We start from the raw sequence: 22,645 nt of genomic DNA, 5'->3' as shown, positions 1-22,645 counted from the left end.
CCTGCCCGGTTTATGTAACGAGTTTCAGATCTACATAGACCCTCAAAATAATAAATAAATAAATAAATAAACAAATAAATAAATAAATAAATAAATAAATAAATCCCTTAAATTAGATAGACAGACAGATAAAATAATAAAAGTGCCCACTAGCTCAATTGGTAGAACATGAAGACTCGATTTCAACAAACCCCCAAAAGGATTTGAAGTCTTCATTGCTTCCTGGCTTATGTAAACTATACTCAGCCTGCCAGTCTTCTTGACCCTACAGTAGCAACCACCCTAACCTCCCTCCATGTGGGAAGATAATCTAAAGAAAACTTCTTAGGAAAGGTTCTTCCTCATTGCCAAGATCCCCTACAGTCTATACCTAATTGAGTGATTAATTTGTAGCTCTCCTAGTAATATGCAACTACTGTGTGCAACAGTACTGTCTCTTACCCTTGTTGCCTCTGACAATCCCACGCAGTACTGTGTCAGGAGCACCTACTGGCCACACTGTTGTTTGGCTGAAGTGGCTCTCTGGAAATTCCACTTCTTAGCTTCTCCCAGGAGCTTGATATGGGTTAGCATTCCGTATTAACGGTATTTCTGTTTTGAAGGCATACTAATCTTTAGATAAGGCATTCTGTGGTGTGCTTGTATGGATACATTTATTGTTATAATGGTGTGTGTGTGTGTGTGTGTGTGTGTGTGTGTTTTCACGAACACACCTCCTGGCCCATGTGGAGGCCAGAAGTCAAAGTCTAGAGTGTATACATATATTTTAGTTGTAGTTGATTTTTAATTGTATGAAAACAGAATTGCAATCATATTCTTCAAGTTATTTTTAAACATTTCAGGGTATATCCATGCAGTTATTTGTAGCTATAGTTCATATTTTCACTGTTCTTTAATACTCAGTGGAATTAATACTAATACTTTGTTGAATAAATACCCAATTTGTCCCTCATTCCCTCTTGGAATTCATTTAAATTCCAGATTATGCTATCATAAACAAAGCCACTACAATCACATGTCTTCACCTACTTTTTAAGGATAAAATACAGAAGACTCAAGCAAATTTGAATTTTCAGATCAACTTTAAAGCTTATATCCTGTGACAAAAATCCTTTAAGATAATTGACTTAAAATGAGAAAATGTTAGCTGGGTGTGATGGTGTAAACCTTTAATCCCAGCACTCAGAAGGCAGAGACAGGCAGATCTCTATGAGTTCAGGGCCAGTCTGGTCAACAAACTGAGTCCAGGATAGCCAGGGCTGGTCACACTTAGAAACCCTGCCATGAAAAACACAAAGAGAAAAAGAGAGAGGGGAGAGGGAGAGAAGGAGGGAGGGGGAGGAAGAGATGGAGGGAGAGAGAGAGAGAGAGAGAATGTTTATTTGGACTCACTAGTGGAGAAGTTTTGATTGATTATTACTGAGCTCTACTGCCTTGGGAAGAATACAAATGATGGAGCTCTTAGGGGTATGTGTGCATGTGTGCATGTGTGTGTATGTGTATTGTGAATGTGTATGTGTATGTGTGGTTGTGTGTGTGTGATTGTGTGTGTGTGGTTGTGTGTGTGGTTGTGTGTGGTTGTGTGTGTGTGGTTTGTGTGTGGTTGTGTGTGTGTGTTTATGTGTGTGTATGTGTGTATGTGTGAATGTGTATGTGTGTGTGGTTGTGTGTGTGTGGTTTGTGTGTGGTTGTGTGTGTGTGTTTATGTGTGTGTATGTGTGTATGTGTGAATGTGTATGTGTGTGTGGTTGTGTGTGTGTGGTTGTGTGTGTGGCTGTGTGTGTGGTTGTGTGTGTGGTTGTGTGTGTGTGGTTGTGTGTGTGTGGTTGTGTGTGTGGCTGTGTGTGTGGTTGTGTGTGTGGTTGTGTGTGTGTGGTTGTGTGTGTGTGGTTGTGTGTGTGAGTGTGTTTATGTGTGTATGTGTGAATGTGTATGTGTGTGTGGTTGTGTGTGTGTGGTTATGTGTGTGTGGCTGTGTGTGTGGTTGTGTGTGTGGTTGTGTGTGTGTGAGTGTGTGTATGTGTGTGTATATGTGTATGTGTGAATGTGTATGTGTGTGTGGTTGTATGTGTGTGTGATTGTGTGTATGTGGTTGTGTGTGTTTTAGTGTGTGTGTGTGTGTGGTTTTGTGTGTGTGGTTGTGTGTATGTGGTTGTGTGTATGTGGTTGTGTTTGTGTATGGTTTTGTGTGTGTGTGTGTGTGTGTGTGTGTGTGTGTGTGTGTGTGTGTTGAGGTTCAAGAATCGCCACCCAAACCATACAAACACTGATCTAAAGCAAGAATTAGTTTATTGACCGGACACCTTAATACTGAACATTCAGGACTGCAAAAGGGATGTGGAAGTGTAACTGTAGTACTTACTAGTCTGCTCTCGGGATAGACTTTTTACAGGTAAAATCATGTTCAGAAGTTTAAAGGGCAAGGAGGGGAGCAGTTGGCTTACTAGGCAAAGTATTATCAGCTAAGCTTTAAGCTCATTGGTCCTGAGTAAGGTAAGGGGAGTGGGGTGGATGGGTGGTGAACAGGGGAATTTCAGAGCATTGAGATAACAGAGCACGTGTGCCATAAACATAACTTTTGTGCTTATTACTAGCCTTCTTCAATGTCAGTCACGGAAAAACACAGTGAGCTCATGCACAGAGGCAGGAAGGGCTTCTGCAGCTCTGACTCAAGATATCTTAGATAGTACAGCTCATACTGACCTTTGATTTGATGGGTCCTATGTAACATTTTGCAGAATTTCTTAAGATTAGCAAACCTCATACTGAACAGTCATACAGAACAAAACAGGGTATGTGGTCAGGATGTCCTTACTCTAAGCCCAGTCACTTCTCTGTGTCAGTGACTGGCAGGCATGTTACAGCAATAATATGAAATAGCTGGTAGGCAAGGAACAAAATGGCCACAGCTATTCTGGGGCGAGGGGATGTTAGACCATAACATGTTGCTGTTGTTGTTTTATTGACATTATTTTTAGGGGTCACATGTACGTGGAGACTAATGCACACTTTCACCCAGTCACTTCTCTCCTGCTGTACACAGATCCTGGTATTCTTAACTCAAATCTCAGGTTTTCCCCTGCAAGAGTTTCACTAAGTCATCTTACTGGCCCAGTTTTTCTTTTTCTAGTTAGTATTACTCATTTATTCATTCATACATTCTTTCGCATATCAATTTCGAGAGAGATCCTTACCTGGGACCTCCTAAATAGTCCAGTCTAGCTTAGAACTTGAGATTTTCCTGCCTCGGCCTCCCTGGTCCTGGGATTGCATGTGTTCACTACCATGCAAGGCAAAATTTAGCTGTAACTGGCAATAGTTCTCCCTATCCTGGGTTATAATATAACATTTTGATATTTTTATATTCTGTGGGAAGATCAAATTGGGCTAACTAACATACCACCACCATCTCCTTACTTAAAATTCTTTATTTTTTTGCATTTTCATATATATATGTGTGTGTATATAGATACACAGACACACACACACACACACACACACACACACATATCCAGGTTGGATTGCCCCTCCTCTCCTCCCCTATCCCTCCTCTCCTTCTGCCTCCATTCCCACATTCCCACTTAACTCCTCCCATTCTCCCTTGCAGCTGTCTATCTTTTGAAGCTCATCATCTCAGGCATTTTGTTCCCATACTGAGCTTAGTAACACAAGGAGGGTCTAGTAAAAGCCTATATTGCCTGCATCATATCATGATGAAAATCAATCTGTGTGTGTGTGTGTGTGTGTGTGTGTGTGTGTGTGTGTGTGGTGTGTGTGGTGTGTGTGGTGTGTGGTGTGTGTGTGTGTGTGTATGTGTGGTATGTGTGTGTGGTATGTGTGGTGTGGGGTGTGTGTGTGTGTGTGTGTGTGTGTGTGTGTGTGTGTGTGTGTGTTACTATGTAGCTCCAGCTGGCTTGAAACTTGCTATTTTGGTCAGGCTGGCCTCAAACTCACAGAGGTCACCTGCTTTGGGATTCCTTCTCAGTGCTGATATTAATGCATGCACCACCATGCTCAGCTCTCCGTATATTTCTTTGTTGCTGAAATTCCTTCCCTGTAGGAAACATAAACAAAATTTGTCTTAATCTAAAATCCCAATGACAGACTGAAGCATGATTCTACCAAAGTTTATGCTGAGGAACCAATGACTCTATTGGGCTTCCTTAAGGAGAATGGGTAAGGGGTTACTTACAGGGGTGTGTGTACTCCTCACAGAAGTCATACATGAAAAGCCTTCAGCCAGCAGAAATGAGCCCCTACCATCCGTTAGTCTTCCCCAGTCTTTATATTCTAGTTCCTCCAGAGGCCTTGTTCAGGTAGGACAAAGCTGTAAACCATAGGTATCATGATAATCTGTAAGTGGGCATAACTGAGCTCCCCAAGATAGAGTTTGCTTGGTTCCATGGACAGTCAGGCTGTAACAGGCCCCCAGACCTTAGCATGATTGACGACATAATGGAAGAACCACTCGGGCCTTGGAACCCAGCAGGTAGACAGTGCCACCTGCCAAGAGATGAACAGAGGCCTATTCTAGCCAAGTCCATAGCTCTGTGAGTCTCTAAATGCCCTAACCTAGCTTTTGGCCTCTGCAGCTCTGCTTCTGGCTAACTGGTCTTGCTAACTGAGGTGTGTTCACCCAGGATGTGGGTTTGTTTGTTTGTTTGTTGGAATTAAAAGCCCACCCTCTGAAAGGCCCAGGAATGTTAGCACCCAGTGTAGTTGCCTAACAAGCCCTGGGTTCTGTCATCAGCTCCTGAGGGCAGGGTTGTGACAGGCAGGGGTGTGGCAGGCAAGGGTGTGGCAGAGATAGGGGTGGGACAAATAGAAAAGTTTCTAGGAAGTTTTTCCTAGAAATCTTTGTCCTCTAAGCTGTTTTCGAAATCTTAAAAGGATGAGGACTTACCTTGCCTTGGGATTTCAGTCTGTGGTTACCTGACTCCACTGTGTCTGTAGTGAGGCAGAAGAATCTCACGGTGGGAGGTCGTGACCTCAGCAAGCTGCTCATATGGTAGCAAGAACACAAGGGAAGGGCGCAGGACAGGATCAGCCCCCAAGAATAGCAAGGTCCTACCTCCGAAGGCTCCCTAAAGGCTGCTGAATAATGAATTAAGCCAATGATGAAGACAGCCATCACAGACCAACCACGTCCCCACTGCTCCATCTCAACCCTGTACTGAAGACCGAGACTGTAATGGGGGCTCAAAACATTACTAATGCTAAATTTAAGTGTTGAGCCTCGAGCAAGTGTCTGTGAAGGGGCTGGTTCCGGCGGGTGCTCAGCGAAGCATCTGCTGGCCTCTTCGTTTCCATTATTTTACTCTGCAGCGCTAGGATGTCTATCTAGTGCGTTAAAATAATTTTAATTAAAAATACTGTCCACTGTAGGCTCACTTTTCTGATGGAAGCACTGCTTGGAAAGACATGGAAGCTTCGAGAGGCAGAGAGCTTTGCTGGGGGAAGCCTCTCTCTCTCTCTCTCTCTCTCTCTCTCTCTCTCTCTCTCTCTCTCTCTCTCTCTCTCTCTCTGTGTGTGTGTGTGTGTGTGTGTGTGTGGTAAGTCTGGTTCCTGACTGCTGGCCCCATGCTGCTGCCCTGACTTCTCCTATAGGGCACTAGATCACCCTAGAACCGGAAGCTAAATTAAACCCTCTCTTCTCTTCCTTCTTTTTTCTTCCTTCTTTTTTGAGACAGGGTCTCAGTGTTCAGGCCTGACCGGCCTGGAATTGGCTGTGTAGACCATGCTGGCCACAAACTCACAGAGAGAGGTCTGTGCCTCTCAAGGGGTGGAATTTAAGGGGGACACTACCCAAGAACTAACTCGCTTATCACCAAGCTATTTTATCACAGAAACAAAAGAGAAACTAATACGCTATTTATCTGCATCCTGCCTTTGCTGTGACGCTGTGTTCATACACTCCTTGGACTCTGAAGTGTGCTTCCCCTTGGTTCTCTGTGTGTATTTTGAACGGCTGCTTTTAATGCTTTTGTCAAATTAGCCATCTGGGCCCTCTGATCATGTACCTTTTCTTCATTGTTTTTCTCGGGTGATGTGCCAAATTTCCCTGTTTCTTTCCATATCTCATAATTATTTTGTTTCAAGTTGACTCTTTTGGGGACCTTGCTATAGCAAGTGTTGATTTGTGTGTGCGTCTGAAGTCCTTCACACACTCCCTATGGCTCGCTGCTGTTACTTGGTTATTAAGCCACTTGGCGGACTATTTTACTCATTTACTGAACCTCTGAAGCTGTAAGCCAGCCCCAGTTAAAGGTTGTCTTTACTGCCTTGGTCATGGTGTTTTGTTCGTAGCAGTAAAACCCTAAGACATGGATAATTTTAAATTATTTTATATTGTTCTGCTGCTATTTTAAACCATTTTGCTTTATTAACAGCTCTGAAAATGGATTATTGCTTACCCTTTTCAGACACAGACGTGGTTTTAAAGTCCAGGGTCAAAAAACAGGATTATTGACTTATAAATCGTCGGGTATGGTTAAAGCTCATAACTCAGGGTTAGTAATTGAAAGCCTATGTTTAGTTAATCTTAAACCAAGTGACGTGACTCCATTCTGTAATATAAGCAACGCACGGCTGTTGAGGCAGTGGACCATGCCATCAAACAGGAAATCCAGTAAGGATGAACAGATTCAGGAACCCCAGCAATTCTCATAATTGAGAACAGTAGATACTTGAAACTACTCCTGACCAGGTTCCTGTCTTGGAACACGTGACCATGACATCCCATAGAGAGGCCTGTGACAATCAGTCACGTAGGGGCAACACTTAAAACCCTTCCACATTCAGATGAGGCATTCCTAACATCTCAGACCAAGCCATCTGCCTTTAGACCCCAGCCCACCCCAAAATGTTTATAAGATCCTATCCATAAGGAATAACGTGCATGGATTATTTCACCAAAGACCACCTGAGAGTGCCTGTCTTATGGAGCTCTGGGGAAGAGGATTCTCTCCTGAAGCTTTCTTCACTGGAAGCTGCACAAACCTACTGAAGCCACTTCCTGCTCAGTGGCCTTGACCTCGGCTCCAAGCGGCCTGCTGCGTCCCATCGCCTACTACCGACTCTGGGGCAGCCACAGCTGGAAGAGGAGTGGCAGCCTACCTCGCTCTGGCTTCCGCTAGGAGAGCTGAAACTTTTAGGGCACTTCAGCTGACCAGAGATCTGCAGATCCTTGCAGAATGCGCCTGGTACAAAGACCAGCATATGGCTATCACCATCTTTGCTAAGGGCAGGAGAAGGTAGAGCCATAGCTTCACCGCCATCTTTGTTATGGGCAGCCCCACATGATGTTAGCTCCCCAGGGTAGCAGGACTCCAAAGATACTTTTAAATTGGGATAAGAATTTTGTATGATTTCTGTTCTGTCTTGATAAATTGTTTACATTGTTGTTCTATGTCTTTATCCTTAAGGTGTCTTATTTTTTTTTTTTTTTTTCGGAGCTGGGGACCGAACCCAGGGCCTTGAGCTTGCTAGGCAAGAGCTCTACCACTGAGCTAAATCCTCAACCCCAAGGTGTCTTATTTTAATATTACTAAAAACATTAAAGTAATAAAAATATTACTTTAAACTTTTAAACTTTGGAGGGTTACAACATTAAAACGACTAAAACTAATTGCCTTGAAAATATGTTTAGCGATGTTTTCTGCTAATATTGTTCAGCTATGATATAGCTTTAGATTTTTGTAAGCTACAGATATTTTATAAACATAGACAGAAAACTGTTAATGATACACCACATATAGGCCAAAAAGCTCCCAGTCTTTTTGTGGACTATGTTTATAGATTAAGTTTTCTTTTGATACCATAAGATTAAATCTTTTAACGCTTTCAGAAATTTTTTCAGAAATTTTAAGTCATTCTAGGAACTGATGTAGTTAATTACAAGATAAAGCTTTATTTAGCCCACTGTTTTACATTTGCAAGGTACAGTTTAGAGCAGATGACTAAAAACAAAGCTTGTTTAACTCAGATATACTTGATAGGTAATAGCTCTCAAGCCTGTCAGAGATCTGCTGAATATGGCATTAAATGTTAAACTTACTGTGACAGACAAAGACTCCCAAGTCCTAACAGTGACACCACCATCACCCCACCCCACCCCACTATCCACCCCCCCCACACACACACACCCAAGGTCTCCAAGAAGATATAGGACAGGGACAAAGAACTCTACCTGGATTGTCATACACTAACCACTATTAGAGGCTGCTTCAATGCCTTGCTTCCTGCCAGGACCCAGCCTAAACTGTGGACAAACAGAGGACACCCTGAGAATTGATTGTCTCATGTTGCCTAAAACAAGGTGAGGTAGTCTCTTCCATGTTCCTTCTCCACAGGGAAAAAAAGCCTCTCATCTTCAGTGCCTGATGGCCAAAGACAGCTTCTGCCTAAGTTGCCTTGGAGAGCACAGGAACCTGGGACAACTGTCCAAGTACATGGCCTTTAGATTGTAATTTATCCTTCTCAGATCTCTGATCAGACTGATGGTTAACTGTAGCTTGACAAATAGAGAACAGGTTCCTTACCCCGAGGTAATCCACCACCGTGTTAGTTCCATAGTCAATTCATTAGCTAGTTTGAACACCAGACCTCTTATTAGAAAAGCAAACAGGTTTGCCTTGCTCACAGGTCATGGTAAAGATAAACTGGTTTCAGATGTAATGTTTTGCTATTCCTTTATCTAAAGAGACTTACTTTACAGTGACTGCTCTCAATGATCAACCATCTGTGTCTCCTTCATGGTAAATAATTAGATAGAAAAAAGTATAAAGGTTATACAAGGTCTGAGGTTAAGTCATGAAGCTCTAAGAAAGTGTTTTAGCGGCTAAGACTGTGTTTTAAGGTTGGCAAATGCAAGCGAAAGCCGAAGTGGTGATAAGAACGTGATTTAAGGTATATAAAAGGACGAAAATGCTTCAGATTCCTCCCCCTCCACTTGCTACCGTTGGATTCAGACTTGGAAAGTTCAGACTTCTAACATGGATCCATGGAGTTCTGATAAGTTATTAGTCTAACTCTGCTAAAACATCCCACTCTCCGGTCCACTATCATAGTCACAAGTTCAAGATTTTAAGTTTCCTTTGGTTGTCTTTTAAATATAGGTTTAAAGGTGTTTCCCATTATGCTAGATTTATATACACCCAGTCTTCTGGATAGAGGGGTGATGCTCCTCTTGCCCCTTCTTCTCCACGGAAGGTTTCTGTCTTCCTTATGCTTTAAAAAAAAAAAAAGTTTAGCAAGCCTTTACTATGACACAAATATGGTATCTGCTACCCTTTTCTCCAATACGCCCATGAATCTTAAAAGTCCCACCTCTGTCTCCCTAGCCATTGGCCACTGACAATCTTATTTACCAATCAAACCCAACTAGGGGCAGGGCCCCTCAGTGTGAGACACTGCAAATAGGTTTGGGGGTGAACCTAATTAGCATGAAAATACAAACAGCTACAGAATTCCTCCCCATTCCTTACTTTGGGGATTCCCCCTCCCCCAACTCCAAGACCATGTACACCTAAGAAAAGTACCTTCTCCCTAACTTAGCCTTATCTTTTTCTTTGGCCTCTAGCTATGTGCGTGTGTCTCAGCATCCTGCCCAACCCAGGTACTTCCTTGAGATCTGCATCCAGGACAGCTCCAAAATGACTACCCACAGGTGCTCTGGGCTAGCCTCTCAGACTGTCTTAACCGGGCTTGCCCTTTCCTAGTCACAGATATTCTCCCAGATCCTGGACTGCAACGAAACAGCCAGCCATCCTTGGATGTGGCCAGCATTCCAATTTTCTTAGAAGTCCCCAAAGACGACGTTGCCCCCAGTCAGCAGGAAGTAGTTTAAAGACTTCACTCCTGCCCCACCATCGTCCGAGTTACTCATTTTTTTTTTTTTTTTTGGTTCTTTTTTTTCGGAGCTGGGGACCGAACCCAGGGCCTTGCGCTTCCTAGGTAAGCGCTCTACCACTGAGCTAAATCCCCAGCCCCGAGTTACTCATTTTTAATTAAACAGGAAGGGAGGAGGAATGTTAGCTTACAGGCGATTCTGCTAGGCTCCTCCCAGGGACCTGGCAAGGCTTACGTCATCACCTGTCATCATTATCTGCCAATGCCAAGCACCGGTGAGGTGTGAAAGGACTGCTCACTGAGAAACCAAATCTTTGGCATTCAGACTCCATCTGAGAGAACCTGACCAAAGGTTAAATTCAAGCTAACTAACAGGCTGGTCCCTAGCACCAGTTTCCAGGCTATCCCTCAACAAGATCTGTGTCTAGCACCAGTTTCCAGTTCCCAACAATTCTGCACCTCCAGGTTACAAGCCTGCCCCTGACACTTCACTTCCTAACAACCACCAGTGAGGAGAAAAGCAGAAGTTAAATTTAGAGTTTGGCTCCCAGCACCAGTCAATTACGTTAAAGGCCATAATCCCACCCCTCACCCCGCCCCCATCAGATGTGTACCACCCCCTTCTTGCCTCAATAAATGCTTTTCTGAAACTGGGCTCAGGGCTCCCTCCCGTTCTCCTGCATCAGAGACAGTGGTGGGGCCCAAGCTCTGGCTTGAATAGAGACCCTAATGCGATTGAATGGGATTCGGTTCCTTGGTGGTCTTTTGAGGTTCACAAACTATTCACCATTCAGTTCTCTTTCTCTTTCTTTGTTTCCCATCAGTCTTTCTCTCCTCTCTCCTCTCTCTCTCTCTCTCTCTCTCTCTCTCTCTCTCTCTCTCTCTCCCCGCCCCCCCCCTTCATTTCCCCAAATTAACCTCCGTTATACCAGGTCTGTCGAACGGCAGGGGCCTGCCGGGCTACTCCCCCCTCCCCCTTCACCGCATTATATTTCATAATAGAAAGATTGGGAAACAATCAAGAACTCAGAACTGGGGGCTGGGGATTTAACTCAGTGGTAGAGCGCTTGCCTAGGAAGCGCAAGGCCCTGGGCTCGGTCCCCAGCTCTGAAAAAAAAGAACCAAAAAAAAAAAAAACAAAAAAAAAACTCAGAACTGGAGGGAGGGGGGAGGGGGAATTCCCAACATCCAGAAATTATCACAGAAGACTTGAGAGAGCCGGTGAGGGGGGAGTTAAAGAGGAGTGATGAGGATGTCCACCCAGGTGACAGGTGTTTGCAGTGAAGTGCATGCTGGGACTTACTATGGTTAGGTTCCCTTTAAAGGTCTCGAGCAGATAAGGAGCTCGGACCAGTAAACACTGGCCACCATACAGTTCGGTTTGCCCTCCTGTAAAAGATTTTGTTGTGCTGATATATGCGGTCATTTGAAAATCCGTCTTTATAAAAAGCATTTGGAAAGCCTCTCTATATAAAGCAAACAAAACTCACCGCGTGGGGCAGCTAAAATTCTCACATAATTAGGCACATCACAATTAATTTTTGATTAATTCAAAGACCTCTTGAAGATAAGTTTGACTTTACCGAATCATTGCCTTCTTGTCAGGAGACACACACACACACACACACACACACACACTCACTCACTCACTCACTCACTCAGATATATGGTATTTCAGCAGACAATAGCTATTTTACAATTTAAACATCCACAGGACCAAAGGCACTTTTTAATTGGCACCTCTGGAGTCAAACACATACTACAGGCTAGTTTTCATTAGCCAAAATTACTTATTACACCTTGACCACTTATTTTAAAAAGTGTATCCTTACTTCCTACGAAGACAGAAACATCAGGAGCAATGGCTATGCTGAGGGAACTTCCTTTTTTTTTTAGCAAATTTCGGCTTTGTGCCTCACGGCAAACTGCAACTGTAACTCGGTAAGATTATCAGAGATTAAATTTAAGGCCCCAAGCGCCTCCATATTCTGTAAACTCATCTCCGTCTGTCCAACAAGATTATCTTCTCCCAAATGATTGTCAATAGTAAGCATTCAATAAAAGTGGGGCAGGGAGGGCGTGGACAGGTGGGACCAACCCAAACCAAATAGAATTCAACCAAACTCACCACCTGGGGCAGCTAAAATTGTCATATACTTAATTAGGCATATCGCAGAACCACTTATCCAAAATAAGCTTGAAGGGGCTGTTTAAGCAACTAAATTATTTATTTACTTTTTATTTATTGAAACATCATCTCCCTTGGTACCCGAGGTTGGCCTTAAATTCCAGAAATCCTCCAGCCTCAGCTTCTGGAGGGCTGAGATTGGGTCAGTCACCCTCGAATCCTGCTAGAATTCCTCGGTTTTATTTTTTGTTTTGTTTTGTTTTTTACTACATTAGATGAAAATTTATTTAAAATAGCGAAGCTCCAACATGTTCAGAGACCTGAGGGATTTCTGTCTCACAAAGAGCAGCTGACAGCATTTACTCGGGACATCCCAGGCTCCGTCCGAAAGCGTACCAGGAACTAGGTCTCTGCGGGCTGCATGGGGACTGAGGCGCGGCCAACCCCCGCCAGCTTAGCACATGCACTCGCACACGTAGGCGGGAGCCGCGGGCGGTCCTGCGCCCCGCACACAGGCCGGCTGCGGCCGGGCGCTGAGCCCAGGCACGTACCGGGGCGGGGCCAGCCGCCCGGGCTAGGTTTCCAACCACAGCAGGTAGCACCGCGCCCTGAGCTTGGAGTACTGGGCTCTCCGCCGGTCAGAGAGGGTCAGGCTCTACTGCCCTCAACCTGCCTTTCTCTACGTTCCGGAATGCAGCCAAGAACGAATAAAGGAAATTACATAGTAAGCGGAGATCGAGTGTCTGAGCAGCGCCTTGGATAAAATCCACTCATGACAGGTAAGAATAAAAATGATTCCCCAACCCCCGAAGGGTGTGAACACAAAGCTTTGGAGGAACCGGTGTGGTGAGGTGTAGCTTTTATCTGACAGGAGACTATGTAGGATCATATGCCACAGATTGCTCTAACTCGCGGACAACAGGTTCAAAGCTACGTAAAGGAAAGAAATAAGGGCAAAGTGGTCTGGGGCAGGCTTGAAACACCGAAATCGTTTTTTCGTTACTCTTTTTTTCTTTTAAAATCCCAGCTAGCAACATGCTTGAGGTTTTATTGAATTCAACTTTAAAGAAAGAGAACCCCCCTCCCGCCCCTCATTTTTCCTTTCCCCAACTCTTTGCTTGACATTCTTGCTTTAGAACTTTGAACTTTTCACACCTCTTATCGAGGCTTAGAGGAGGAAGATTCGAAATGGTAATCATAAGGTTTAACCATGTCTGTTATGCCGTTAATTCCAACAGCTGAGAAAGCTACATGCATCTTTATGTAAGTCTCTTATATGTCAAATGTTTTGTCATACATCACACCTCGAACCACTTCAATGTCTCTATATTCAGAGAACTGAAGTTTTAGTTAACTCAAAACCAACTAAGCAGCTTTAAAAACAATTCATTTGTAGCTTGCCACTCCTCTTCTACATGTCACCTCACTCTTCTCAAGGGACACCTGGCCCTCCATTTTCTACTCTCATGCGTTGTCCTGTGTTCTTTAAACATTCTGTGATGGGGAAACCAGTATGCTCTGTGGATTGATGATTAGAACTGTAGGCTCTCAAGTCACTGATGGCCAGAGTCGATAATGTGTAAAGTGAGATGCTAGCATGACATTAATAGAGGTTATGAATTAACGGGCAAAATTATTCATCAGACATTCTTGTCATTTAGACTCAGACTTTGAGAAGCACTTCAGCAACTGTCAGCCATGGTAATGAATGGGTCATCATTTTCAGTTCTAGGTCAGTGACATGGAGCAAACAAAATATATTAATTCCCTTTGCCTACTTTTGTCAAGGGAGAGTAATACTAGTCATGCATTCACAGCAGCACCGGAGAATAGGGCAGGGTGGCATAGATATCCTTGCCAGGAAATGCTCGGGATACTACAACAGGGTTATAAAAGCCCTGTAGAGAAATTCAAGATGGTGGGCAATACTAGGAAGGAGCAGCTGACTGTATCTGGAGCCTAGTATCCCAGGTGACTTCTTTTCTGAGAGAACACATGTAGGTACTTAATTTCCTGAACAAGTCCCTTCTGAACCATTGGTCACAAGTCATTTCCCCAGACTTCCATAGATAATTGACAGATTTACAAATATTTGGAAACTGTACATAAACTTTGTTTTCAACTAAAGCTAATTTGTTAAACATACTTTTTTTAAATTTTGTGAACTGAGAACATTAAGGAACCACTTTATTATAAAATGTTCCTTCTAGAGCTGTCTATACTTAAATGTGGATGGATGCACATTGGCTCCTGGTGCACTTTGGATTAATATTACCACACCATTCCAAAATTGTTACCTATCTGTAACCAATCACTGGTCCATCCTCAGACTAAAAACAGCTCCCTAGGCTAAACTCACTGTTTAGGATTAACCCCAGGCTAGAGGACAAGGATCTCACTGGTTATGTAACTGGTGAGTGAAGACAGCTTTCTGGTTGGAGTTTGGGACATGGGAGCGTTTGTCTAGTATGCACGAGAGGCCCAGTGTTTGATCCTCACTGTCACCCAGATGGGTTCTAAAACACTGTTATCTCTAGGCGTAGGGATGCAGTGACCTCTTTCCTCATATCTTTTTTTAAGACAAGACACGTATGTGGCCCCTTTAAAAAATGTTTTTAAAATGCTAAAACAAAGAACGCTATACGTATAAGCTGGAAGGTTTGTGGTGTTTATTTAGAAGTTTCTAAAATGCACAATTGCATAAGATACTGGGTTTCCTTTTTAAAGCTGGTAAAGTAAAGAAACATCGGGTAATGTGTGACTGTCTATAAAATGCATCTGCATTTTAATGTGTCATGTACTAATATCATTAAATAAGAGACAAACCAGCTGTGTTTGGAGACCCGAGATTGCCTGACATGCCCTATAGTTCCCCGAGGGCTTGGGAAGCTCTGGTCTCACAGCCCTAGCTCCCTCCATCTGCTAATGGCACAGACTGGACTGTGCACAGGAGCCTGAGCCTCACAACAGGGTGGCTGTGTTTCACGATTTGGTTCCCTCGCCCATGCATATGCAGATACTAAAGGATTGTGTGTTATATTTTAATAGACTCATACATTTATAATGGCAAATCTCTAAAAATCCTCTTTACAATGCAATATCATGATTTGTCATTATTTAACATGACATTTGGGGACACATCAGACATTAGAAAATGGCAATAAAATGAATGTAGAAGTGTACAGTCTAATTTTTATGAAGAACTTAAACTTTTGAGAAATCATTTTATGAGCTGGAAACACTGAAACAAATGTAATTTAAACATAAAAGCTGACCCAAGGGGGCCTGGTCCACAGAAGATGTTTATTTGATATAACAAAACAGTACAGTTAGTGTTAGACCCAACTACAAAGAGCAAGGGAATGAAAAATTTATACAATGTACATAGAAAAAAAGAAAAAAAAACAAGATGTTTACTATGACAACTCTATATTTCTAAAATAATGCTTCTAAAATTACTCAATTATTGAAATCTATATGAAAAAAAGGATGTTAATAGCGACAAAGTGCATAAAACCAAACATCGTATTTTCAACAAATTAACATACTAGGCAATTTTACTAACAATGCATGATTTTTTTGTTTACAGTATGCTCAAAATGTCTTTATACCAACAGGATAGGCAGAACATTTAATGTTTAATATCAATTACACAATATTAGCATAAGCTTCCACAACTACATAGGGACTGTTTTCTTTTGAGCCGGTAAAGTAAAGAAACACCAGATAACTTCTCAATTGAGAATTTTATCCAAATAAATGCCATATACCTTCCAGATATAAGCATATCTCTCTATATCATGTAAATGGCTTTACCCATATAAAGAAACCATACAGTTTAAGAATCATTATAAGATCAACAGCATCATGATCCAGGCTTAACAATTCCATAGGCCAAAAAAAGTTTCTTCTTAAAAACTAGTTTTATAAATGCAGAATATATGCATGAGTAACTGCTGGTATTTTTAAGAAAATATATTGTGCAATTGTGGCTACCATGTACTGCTGGCAAAGCATTATTTTCATGTAAAACATGAAAAAAATGAGTAAAAAATTTTCAACTGCCTATCATCATGATGAAGATTTACTGCCTTCTTAAAAAATTATATTGGCATTTCATTAAAAATAATTCAATAAGGGACAAACTCCCTCACCAAAAATAAATAAATAAAAAGGTGCATTTTAAACGACACTACAGCAATGCATTGGTGAAATGCTGGGGAGCTGTGAATGTGCTGTGATCTGGCATTCGAAGGACATGGTAAAAAGAGCATCAGTGAAAATGAAGGAGGAAGGGGCCCAAACTAAACTATCTGAGTTGGTGCAGTACTGTAGCCAGGCCTCTAAATGAGATATAGAAAATATAAATAGACTGCTGAGCCACCAGTGTCCAAAACAACCAACAGAAACGAAACCCCACAGACAACAACAACAACTGAACACAAAAATTAACAATCAAAGGAATGAGATTAGGAAAAGCTCAGTTAACTTGATCCAAAGCTCTGAGTAATTCTTCACCCTGCAGTAGGTTTCTGCTGCCTTGTATGGGAGCATTAACTTCACAATCGTAACTGGTCAGCTGTGGTAATCCACTCTCATCCATTGACTGCCCCAGCAGTCTACATGCTAAATCTGAAAAACAAGGAGATGCCTAATATTATTAAATTGATTAAACACTTATTATGCAGTAGGTATTGGGTAAAATAAAACAAATTTCTAGAGGTTTTTTTTAGCCTCCTGGGCAAACCCTCAGGTATATAAACAAGTAAGTGTAATCAAGTTTATGTCTGCTGTCAGAACGTTTATACAAAGTGTGCTCTGAAATAAATGCCTTAATCCCCGAGCTGTAGGCAGCAGACAAATGTACTGTACTTCTCCTTCTTTATGTCTCTCTGAGACAGCTTTTCACCGTGTCTTTGTAGTCCTCATTGGTCTGGATCTTATTTTGCAGACCAGGTTGGCCTCAAACTCACAGAGATCCACATGCCTCTGGCTCCCAAGTGCTGGGACTAAATAAAGATGAGAGCCACCACTGTCTAGTCACTTTTTAATCTTTCTAAGAAACCAACATCACTGTCACTTGGGGGAAAACCTCATAAATTGTCTTTATATTCAAACCTTTCCTTGTGCTGGTTAAGAGCAGAGAGAAGGCACTAACCAGAGGGTATTAAAAAAATTGTCTTCTGCTCCATTCCATCCTGTTCACTAGATATGTATCCTTTCACTCGTTTCCAAGAAAGCGACATAGTAGGGGCACGGTCACCTGGTTGCTGCAGTAACGTTCCCTAAAAAGAATGAAGTTAATATTCAGTATGTTACATTTTTTTAAAATAAAAAACTTTGCAATTAGTATATACTTAACCAAAAAGCCAGTTTCTTAAACAATCCTCTGAAATTTAAATTTTTTTCTTCTAAATAATCTTTCATTTATTCTTATAATAGCAATGACAAAGTTATTTCTTACCTATTAACATCCCTCCCATAAAACATTCCTTCCATAAAACATAATAAGATATTGTTAATGTGTTTTGAAATACTCTCCACTCACTCTGTTCTGACAATAGGCTAGCCTCAACTATCTCTAACGCACAGTGCTTTTTTAAAAACAGTTTTAGATTTATGTTATGGTATTTTGCCTGCAGGTATGTCTGGAAACCACACGTAGGGGTAGGTAGTGCCAGCAGAGGCCAGAGAGCATATTAAACTGGCTGGAACTAGCATTCCAGAGGGCTGTGATCCATAGTTTAGGTACTGGGATTTGCATCTAGTAATCAGTACTCTTGACTGCTGACCCGTGTCTCCAGCCCCAGGGCTTCTGTAAGAAGGGGAAATAACTTAGAGAAGAAAATTCCTCTAAATTTATCTGTCATGTTTGGTTTTGAACACCCAAATTTATTTATTAAATGTAAGTTTTTGTTTTTGTTTTTTTTTAAAAAGCCTGATGACAGCTTTTGAAAGTACAACTTTAATATTGTACATATTGGAACATAGTGCACTACTCACACTTACAATTCCTGCTGCTTGAAAAAGGGAGCCATCATGTTCCATTTTTCGCTTCCTCTGAGCATTCTGCAAAGCTATTGTCTTTGGGTTTAATTCTTCTTCAGGAACAGTATTTCTGGAAAAGAAAAAAATATTATATATAAAACCACTGTTGTTTAGTGGACTTATATTTGGGGGACTACTAAAATACAAGATGATTCATTTCTGTATAGTATTTTCAATTTATAAATGTTTCAGCTGGACACAGAACTACCTATATATAATTCCTGTTTGAATCCAGCTGGCTACATTTTAATTTTAAGGCTATCCTTGACTACATAATGAGGCTTTGCCTCAAAAACAGGTACAACAACCAAACAAGAGTTATGTTCATTTTAGCCTCATTTTAGCACTGAAGGATGATATGACAGGAACTTTGTAACCATTTTATAAGTGAGGAATTAAGGCCAGTTAGGTAGTTTGTTCTAAGTCCCACTGCTAATTGATTATAGCTATGGAATATGGAAGTACATCCCCAGCCTTCACATTCCTGCTCCTCAGTGACCTTTGTACTCTGCTAGTTTGACCTCAGTACTGATCAATATGCCTGAGTTGCTGTATCTGAAATTAATATTATGCAACAAGGAACCACTCTGAAGTCAATTAACCTTGTTGTTTGTTTTGGTTTTTCAACAGAAAGCCAAGTAAATGGTTAAGTCATATTCATCTATGATTAACTCCTCTATAAACGTAGGCTTTAAATTTTAAAATACATATAAGTCATGCAGTGTATAGATAAGCTGGCTTAAAATTTTTATGCAAATATGTTATGTTCATGAAATATGTCAGTTTATCATGTAAATATCACCTCTAGCTGTACATCTATTTATTTGGTGTGTGTGTACACCACAATACCAAGTCTTGATCTTAAGCTTGTAATTCTCCTGACTCAGCTGCCTGAGAGCCAGGACTAAAGAAAGGCATACATTACTATACCCAACTGCAAATACTGAATTCACCTAAAGCCCCACACCTTTTTTTCTGGCTCAAGAAAAAGGGAGGCCTGTCCTAATGCTTCAGGTGATACAGGGGAACACAGCTCCCTGTAGTCACAGCAGAGTCCTTCCTTCTGCTAACAGCCACAGCTCGCTCTGTCTAGACATAATGCAGAAGTCATTTTTCTTCCACTCACTAATTAGTGAAAAGTATTTTCCTTGCCTCAAATTTAAAACATGTCAAATACCATTACATATTATATACAGAAATTTTAAATATTTGCTCCAGCATTGCTTCATTCTATAGAAATGATATTGTAAGTCATGCTAGGACTCTTGGTAGATCTAATAAAGGCTTATTTTCTTTATAATAACAAACTATGTAATGAAGAATAATAATAAGTTTAAGACTTCTTGCAGTTATACACAAGATTTCAGAAAGGAGGTCTGCAAATATCCACATTTACCAATGAGAACTGAAGACCAGTCTGATTAAAAAGGAACCATGGAGCTGAAGGTTTTTTTTTTTTTTTTTTTTTTTTAAACGTTGGCTTCAAAAGTCCCAGGTTAGAGGGATCTAAGCAGGGAGACAGCTATTTCCCATTCTGAACAGCAGCATGAAGAGATGCCTCGCATTTATAGAACTTACTGGTTGGACTTGATCTTTAGAGACTTTGGAAGACATCCCTCTGACCTACATTTAGACAGTTGATAGGATTGTTTGAGAGAGAAAAGTTAGAATGTAACTTAGAAACTGGCTTTTGAGTGTCTGTTTTAATTCAGACAGTGAGTGTATGAAATGAACTTTATGATTTTCCTTTCCAGAAAGTTGTCTCTACATTTAGAAACCACTTAACATCACAGATATATCAGAACACGGCAGAACTATGTTCCATATAAATACCTTTGATTCAAAGTGACAGATAGGTTAAGGCTCCTTGGATGAGCTTTGTCTGTTTTTTCTATGACTCTCTTTCCTGCTCTGTCTGGTGAGGTTGTCCGACTGTGAGTACCACTGTATGCTGATGCCTTAGCAGTGGTCATTTCTTGAGGTACTTGGGTAGAAGGTGGAGATGCAATCAGTATTTTAATGTCTTCTATATTGTCCTTCGTCACTGCTTTTGATTCATCAGTGGTGGTGGCGGTGGTGGCAGTTGCGGCAGTGACAGTGATGGTAGGTTTCTGTAACTGGGTCTGCTGGAATCCTGTAACTGTGCTCACACTCGGAGGGCTTGGAGAATTGCTCTCTAATGGTGACAACTGATCAAAGGAACGTAACTGGAAATCATCATCCATTGGGATATAGGGAGCCAGCATTTCCAAGTCTAAATCAGTGTCCTTTCAAACAATAAATACAAGAGTTTTTATAATGGCCAGTCTTGTAAAAGAGAAACAAGTTCAACCCAGTCCCTTACAGTATGGAACAAGCAAGGTCACAGACGCACCTGAGCTGAAAATGGATTCTTCGCTTCTGTGTCTTCAGCAAACAGTTTTTCCACCAGTTCCAACTTGAATACATTGACCATATCGCTGTCCACATCAAAGCAGTACTCACTGGGACTGTTAGGCTGTGAAAAGAGTTAGGAGTGTTTACTTTTTCCTGAAGATTTCTGTTTGTTAAGAAGTTTTAGATACACGAATATTATATAAAGTTTTATCTAACTAAAAATTACAGTTAAAAGACTTGTTTAGTTGATGTGGTGGTGCATATCTCTAATCCCAGCACTCACTCAAGAGGCACAGGCAGAAGAATCTGTAAGTTTGAGGCTAGCCTGGTCTACAAAGTGAGTTCCAGGCCAAAAAGGGAAATATGTAGAAGATATTTCATAGCAAAACCCTGTCTCAAAAATATAATAAAATAAAATAAAATAGAACCAAAATACAACCAGGCAAAAAATGTTGTCTATCCCCATCCCAGATGTGTTTATTCTACAAAATAACATTCACCAAATAATTCAGATCCCACAACGGTACATAATTATCCAATTAATTAGAGATATTTTCACCATCATCTCCAAATGCCTATTCTACTGGATATTTTAGAGGATACTCTGCTATGTTATGAGTTATAGACAAGAATTTCAATAATGAATATGGTAGGTGGGTAGACTGAGCATAAAACTTTACTTTTCTTCATTTTCCATTACATTTATTTATTAGATCAAGGACAAAATGAATCACACACTTCTGTGCTAGATAAAGCATCTGGGCAAAGAATACCTTCTCGACCTTGGGTCTGAGATACCATGTTGTTTAACTTACTCCTAGAGTTTTCACCCACAAGAGTTTAATGGAGAACCAGTGCTTATTTGTGTCTCACTAACCAACTAAGCTGTTCTGCTCTCAAGCACAGTGTGACCAGGGGAAAGCTCTGAAATGGAATTGTTTTGAATTTGGAAGCAGCTGTTTATGAACTTTCTGCTCTGGTCCAACCTAGATATTAAAAACCGCCTCTGAGGAGTTTTGGGTTCTATCAGTGTCGGGCATTTATCCCTGACCTTTTCTATGGTACCAACCTCAGGTGAGCTTTGTCTAGTGCTTCCATCAGAAGGACTTGCTGGCTGATCTTGAATCTGGGGCATGGTAAAAGAAAGTCCCAGTGACTCTGGGCTTGACTCTAACTTCAATGCAACCTCTTGATTCAGTGCAGGATCAGCACTACTTCGAAGTGGCTTTGGAGTTTCAGAGGCAGGTAATGGAGACATTGCCAGATTTATATTTAATTTCTCATTAGAAGAGGGGAACATTACATCATTGTACAACGGGACATCTTCAAGTTGTTGGTCTTCAGTTTCCGTGTCTGCAGAGGAAATGTTCATCAGTGTGAAGAACATCAGGATTTTAACAAAATGATATTTTCTGCTTTCTAGAAGATATATAAATATGTAGAAGATATTTCTTTACTTGGAAAGTTTATAGGTATTACAGTGTGACCATTAAGTATAAGTTATCTTTTCAGTCCACCACTGATAGGAGTAAGACATGTACCTTCAACCTTTCTATATGCCTGATTTGAAGTAATAGTTTCCATTTTCACGTTTGCTTTTGTGCTACAGCTGCTTTGTTAAACCCTTTAGCATTTACCCAGCTGCACGTGCTGCATTTAACTGGACTGAATGGTGCAGTGAGGTGGCTGGGAGGAAATTAAGGGGGCATCAAGAAATTCCTTCAGGATACTCTGAGCTACAATTCTCAAAAGAACATAAAAATAAAAGTGAGAAGGCGATGATATTTCAGAAACAAATATTAAACAGAATATTTTGAGGAGACTATTTAAAACAGAACACGTAAGCATCATTCAAAGGGTTAAGCCAAGAGAGGAGACAGAGTGCCACTGAACCAGCAGACACAATGGAAGAGGTGGACAGCGTAACTAAGCACTTGCCATCGCTGCCGAAGTCCAGTGATATGATCGTGTCCCCAGCCGCTGGAGCTAGCAGAGTCAGGGCATCGGGCTCTTTCTTAAGCTTGTCGAAGAGGCAGCTCGTGTCCTCAGATTCCACTTTAGTGAACAGCTGGGTCATTTTCATATCTGAAGATTCAACTGGTTTGAGGACAGATTCTGTTTGTTGAAGGGAGAAAATCAAGTCGTGCTGAATAATACCACTGTCAAAAAAGAGAGATTAGTATTTATAAAGAGCACTTGAAACAATGACAGTAGGGGGACTATAAAATATGATTTATATAGTAA

The 22,645-nt window shown here is 41.3% G+C and overlaps 1 protein-coding gene and 1 long non-coding RNA gene across 6 annotated transcripts in view; one reads left to right on the top strand and one right to left on the bottom strand.

Annotated features, from left to right (window-relative positions):
* Positions 1–12,367: 12,367 nt before the first annotated feature.
* Positions 12,368–22,645, top strand: part of LOC120103553 (uncharacterized) — a 34,206-nt gene continuing 23,928 nt past the window's right edge. For both annotated transcript variants that reach the window (XR_005506032.2, XR_005506033.2), the window contains exon 1: positions 12,368–12,756. This is a non-coding gene — a long non-coding RNA (uncharacterized LOC120103553). The remainder of the gene's footprint in view (positions 12,757–22,645) is intronic.
* Hif1a (hypoxia inducible factor 1 subunit alpha) overlaps positions 15,262–22,645 on the bottom strand; it is a 47,281-nt gene continuing 39,897 nt past the window's right edge. For 2 of the 4 annotated variants that reach the window (XM_006240196.5, XM_006240197.5), the window contains exons 9-15: positions 22,340–22,560; positions 21,471–21,754; positions 20,400–20,522; positions 19,859–20,292; positions 17,981–18,095; positions 17,136–17,262; positions 15,262–16,609 (exon numbers count right to left, since the gene is read on the bottom strand). In XM_006240196.5, coding sequence (XP_006240258.1) covers positions 16,458–16,609; positions 17,136–17,262; positions 17,981–18,095; positions 19,859–20,292; positions 20,400–20,522; positions 21,471–21,754; positions 22,340–22,560 — 1,456 coding nt within the window. In that variant the 3' untranslated portion in view covers positions 15,262–16,457. The remainder of the gene's footprint in view (positions 16,610–17,135; positions 17,263–17,980; positions 18,096–19,858; positions 20,293–20,399; positions 20,523–21,470; positions 21,755–22,339; positions 22,561–22,645) is intronic. The other 2 variants (XM_006240198.5, NM_024359.2) reach the window with 1 other exon arrangement.

Source organism: Rattus norvegicus, chromosome 6, assembly GCF_036323735.1.
Source record: "Rattus norvegicus strain BN/NHsdMcwi chromosome 6, GRCr8, whole genome shotgun sequence".
Taxonomy (NCBI): Eukaryota; Metazoa; Chordata; class Mammalia; order Rodentia; family Muridae; genus Rattus; species Rattus norvegicus.
Note: the sequence above shows the minus strand (reverse complement) of the source record. Positions and strands in the feature narration are given on the sequence as shown.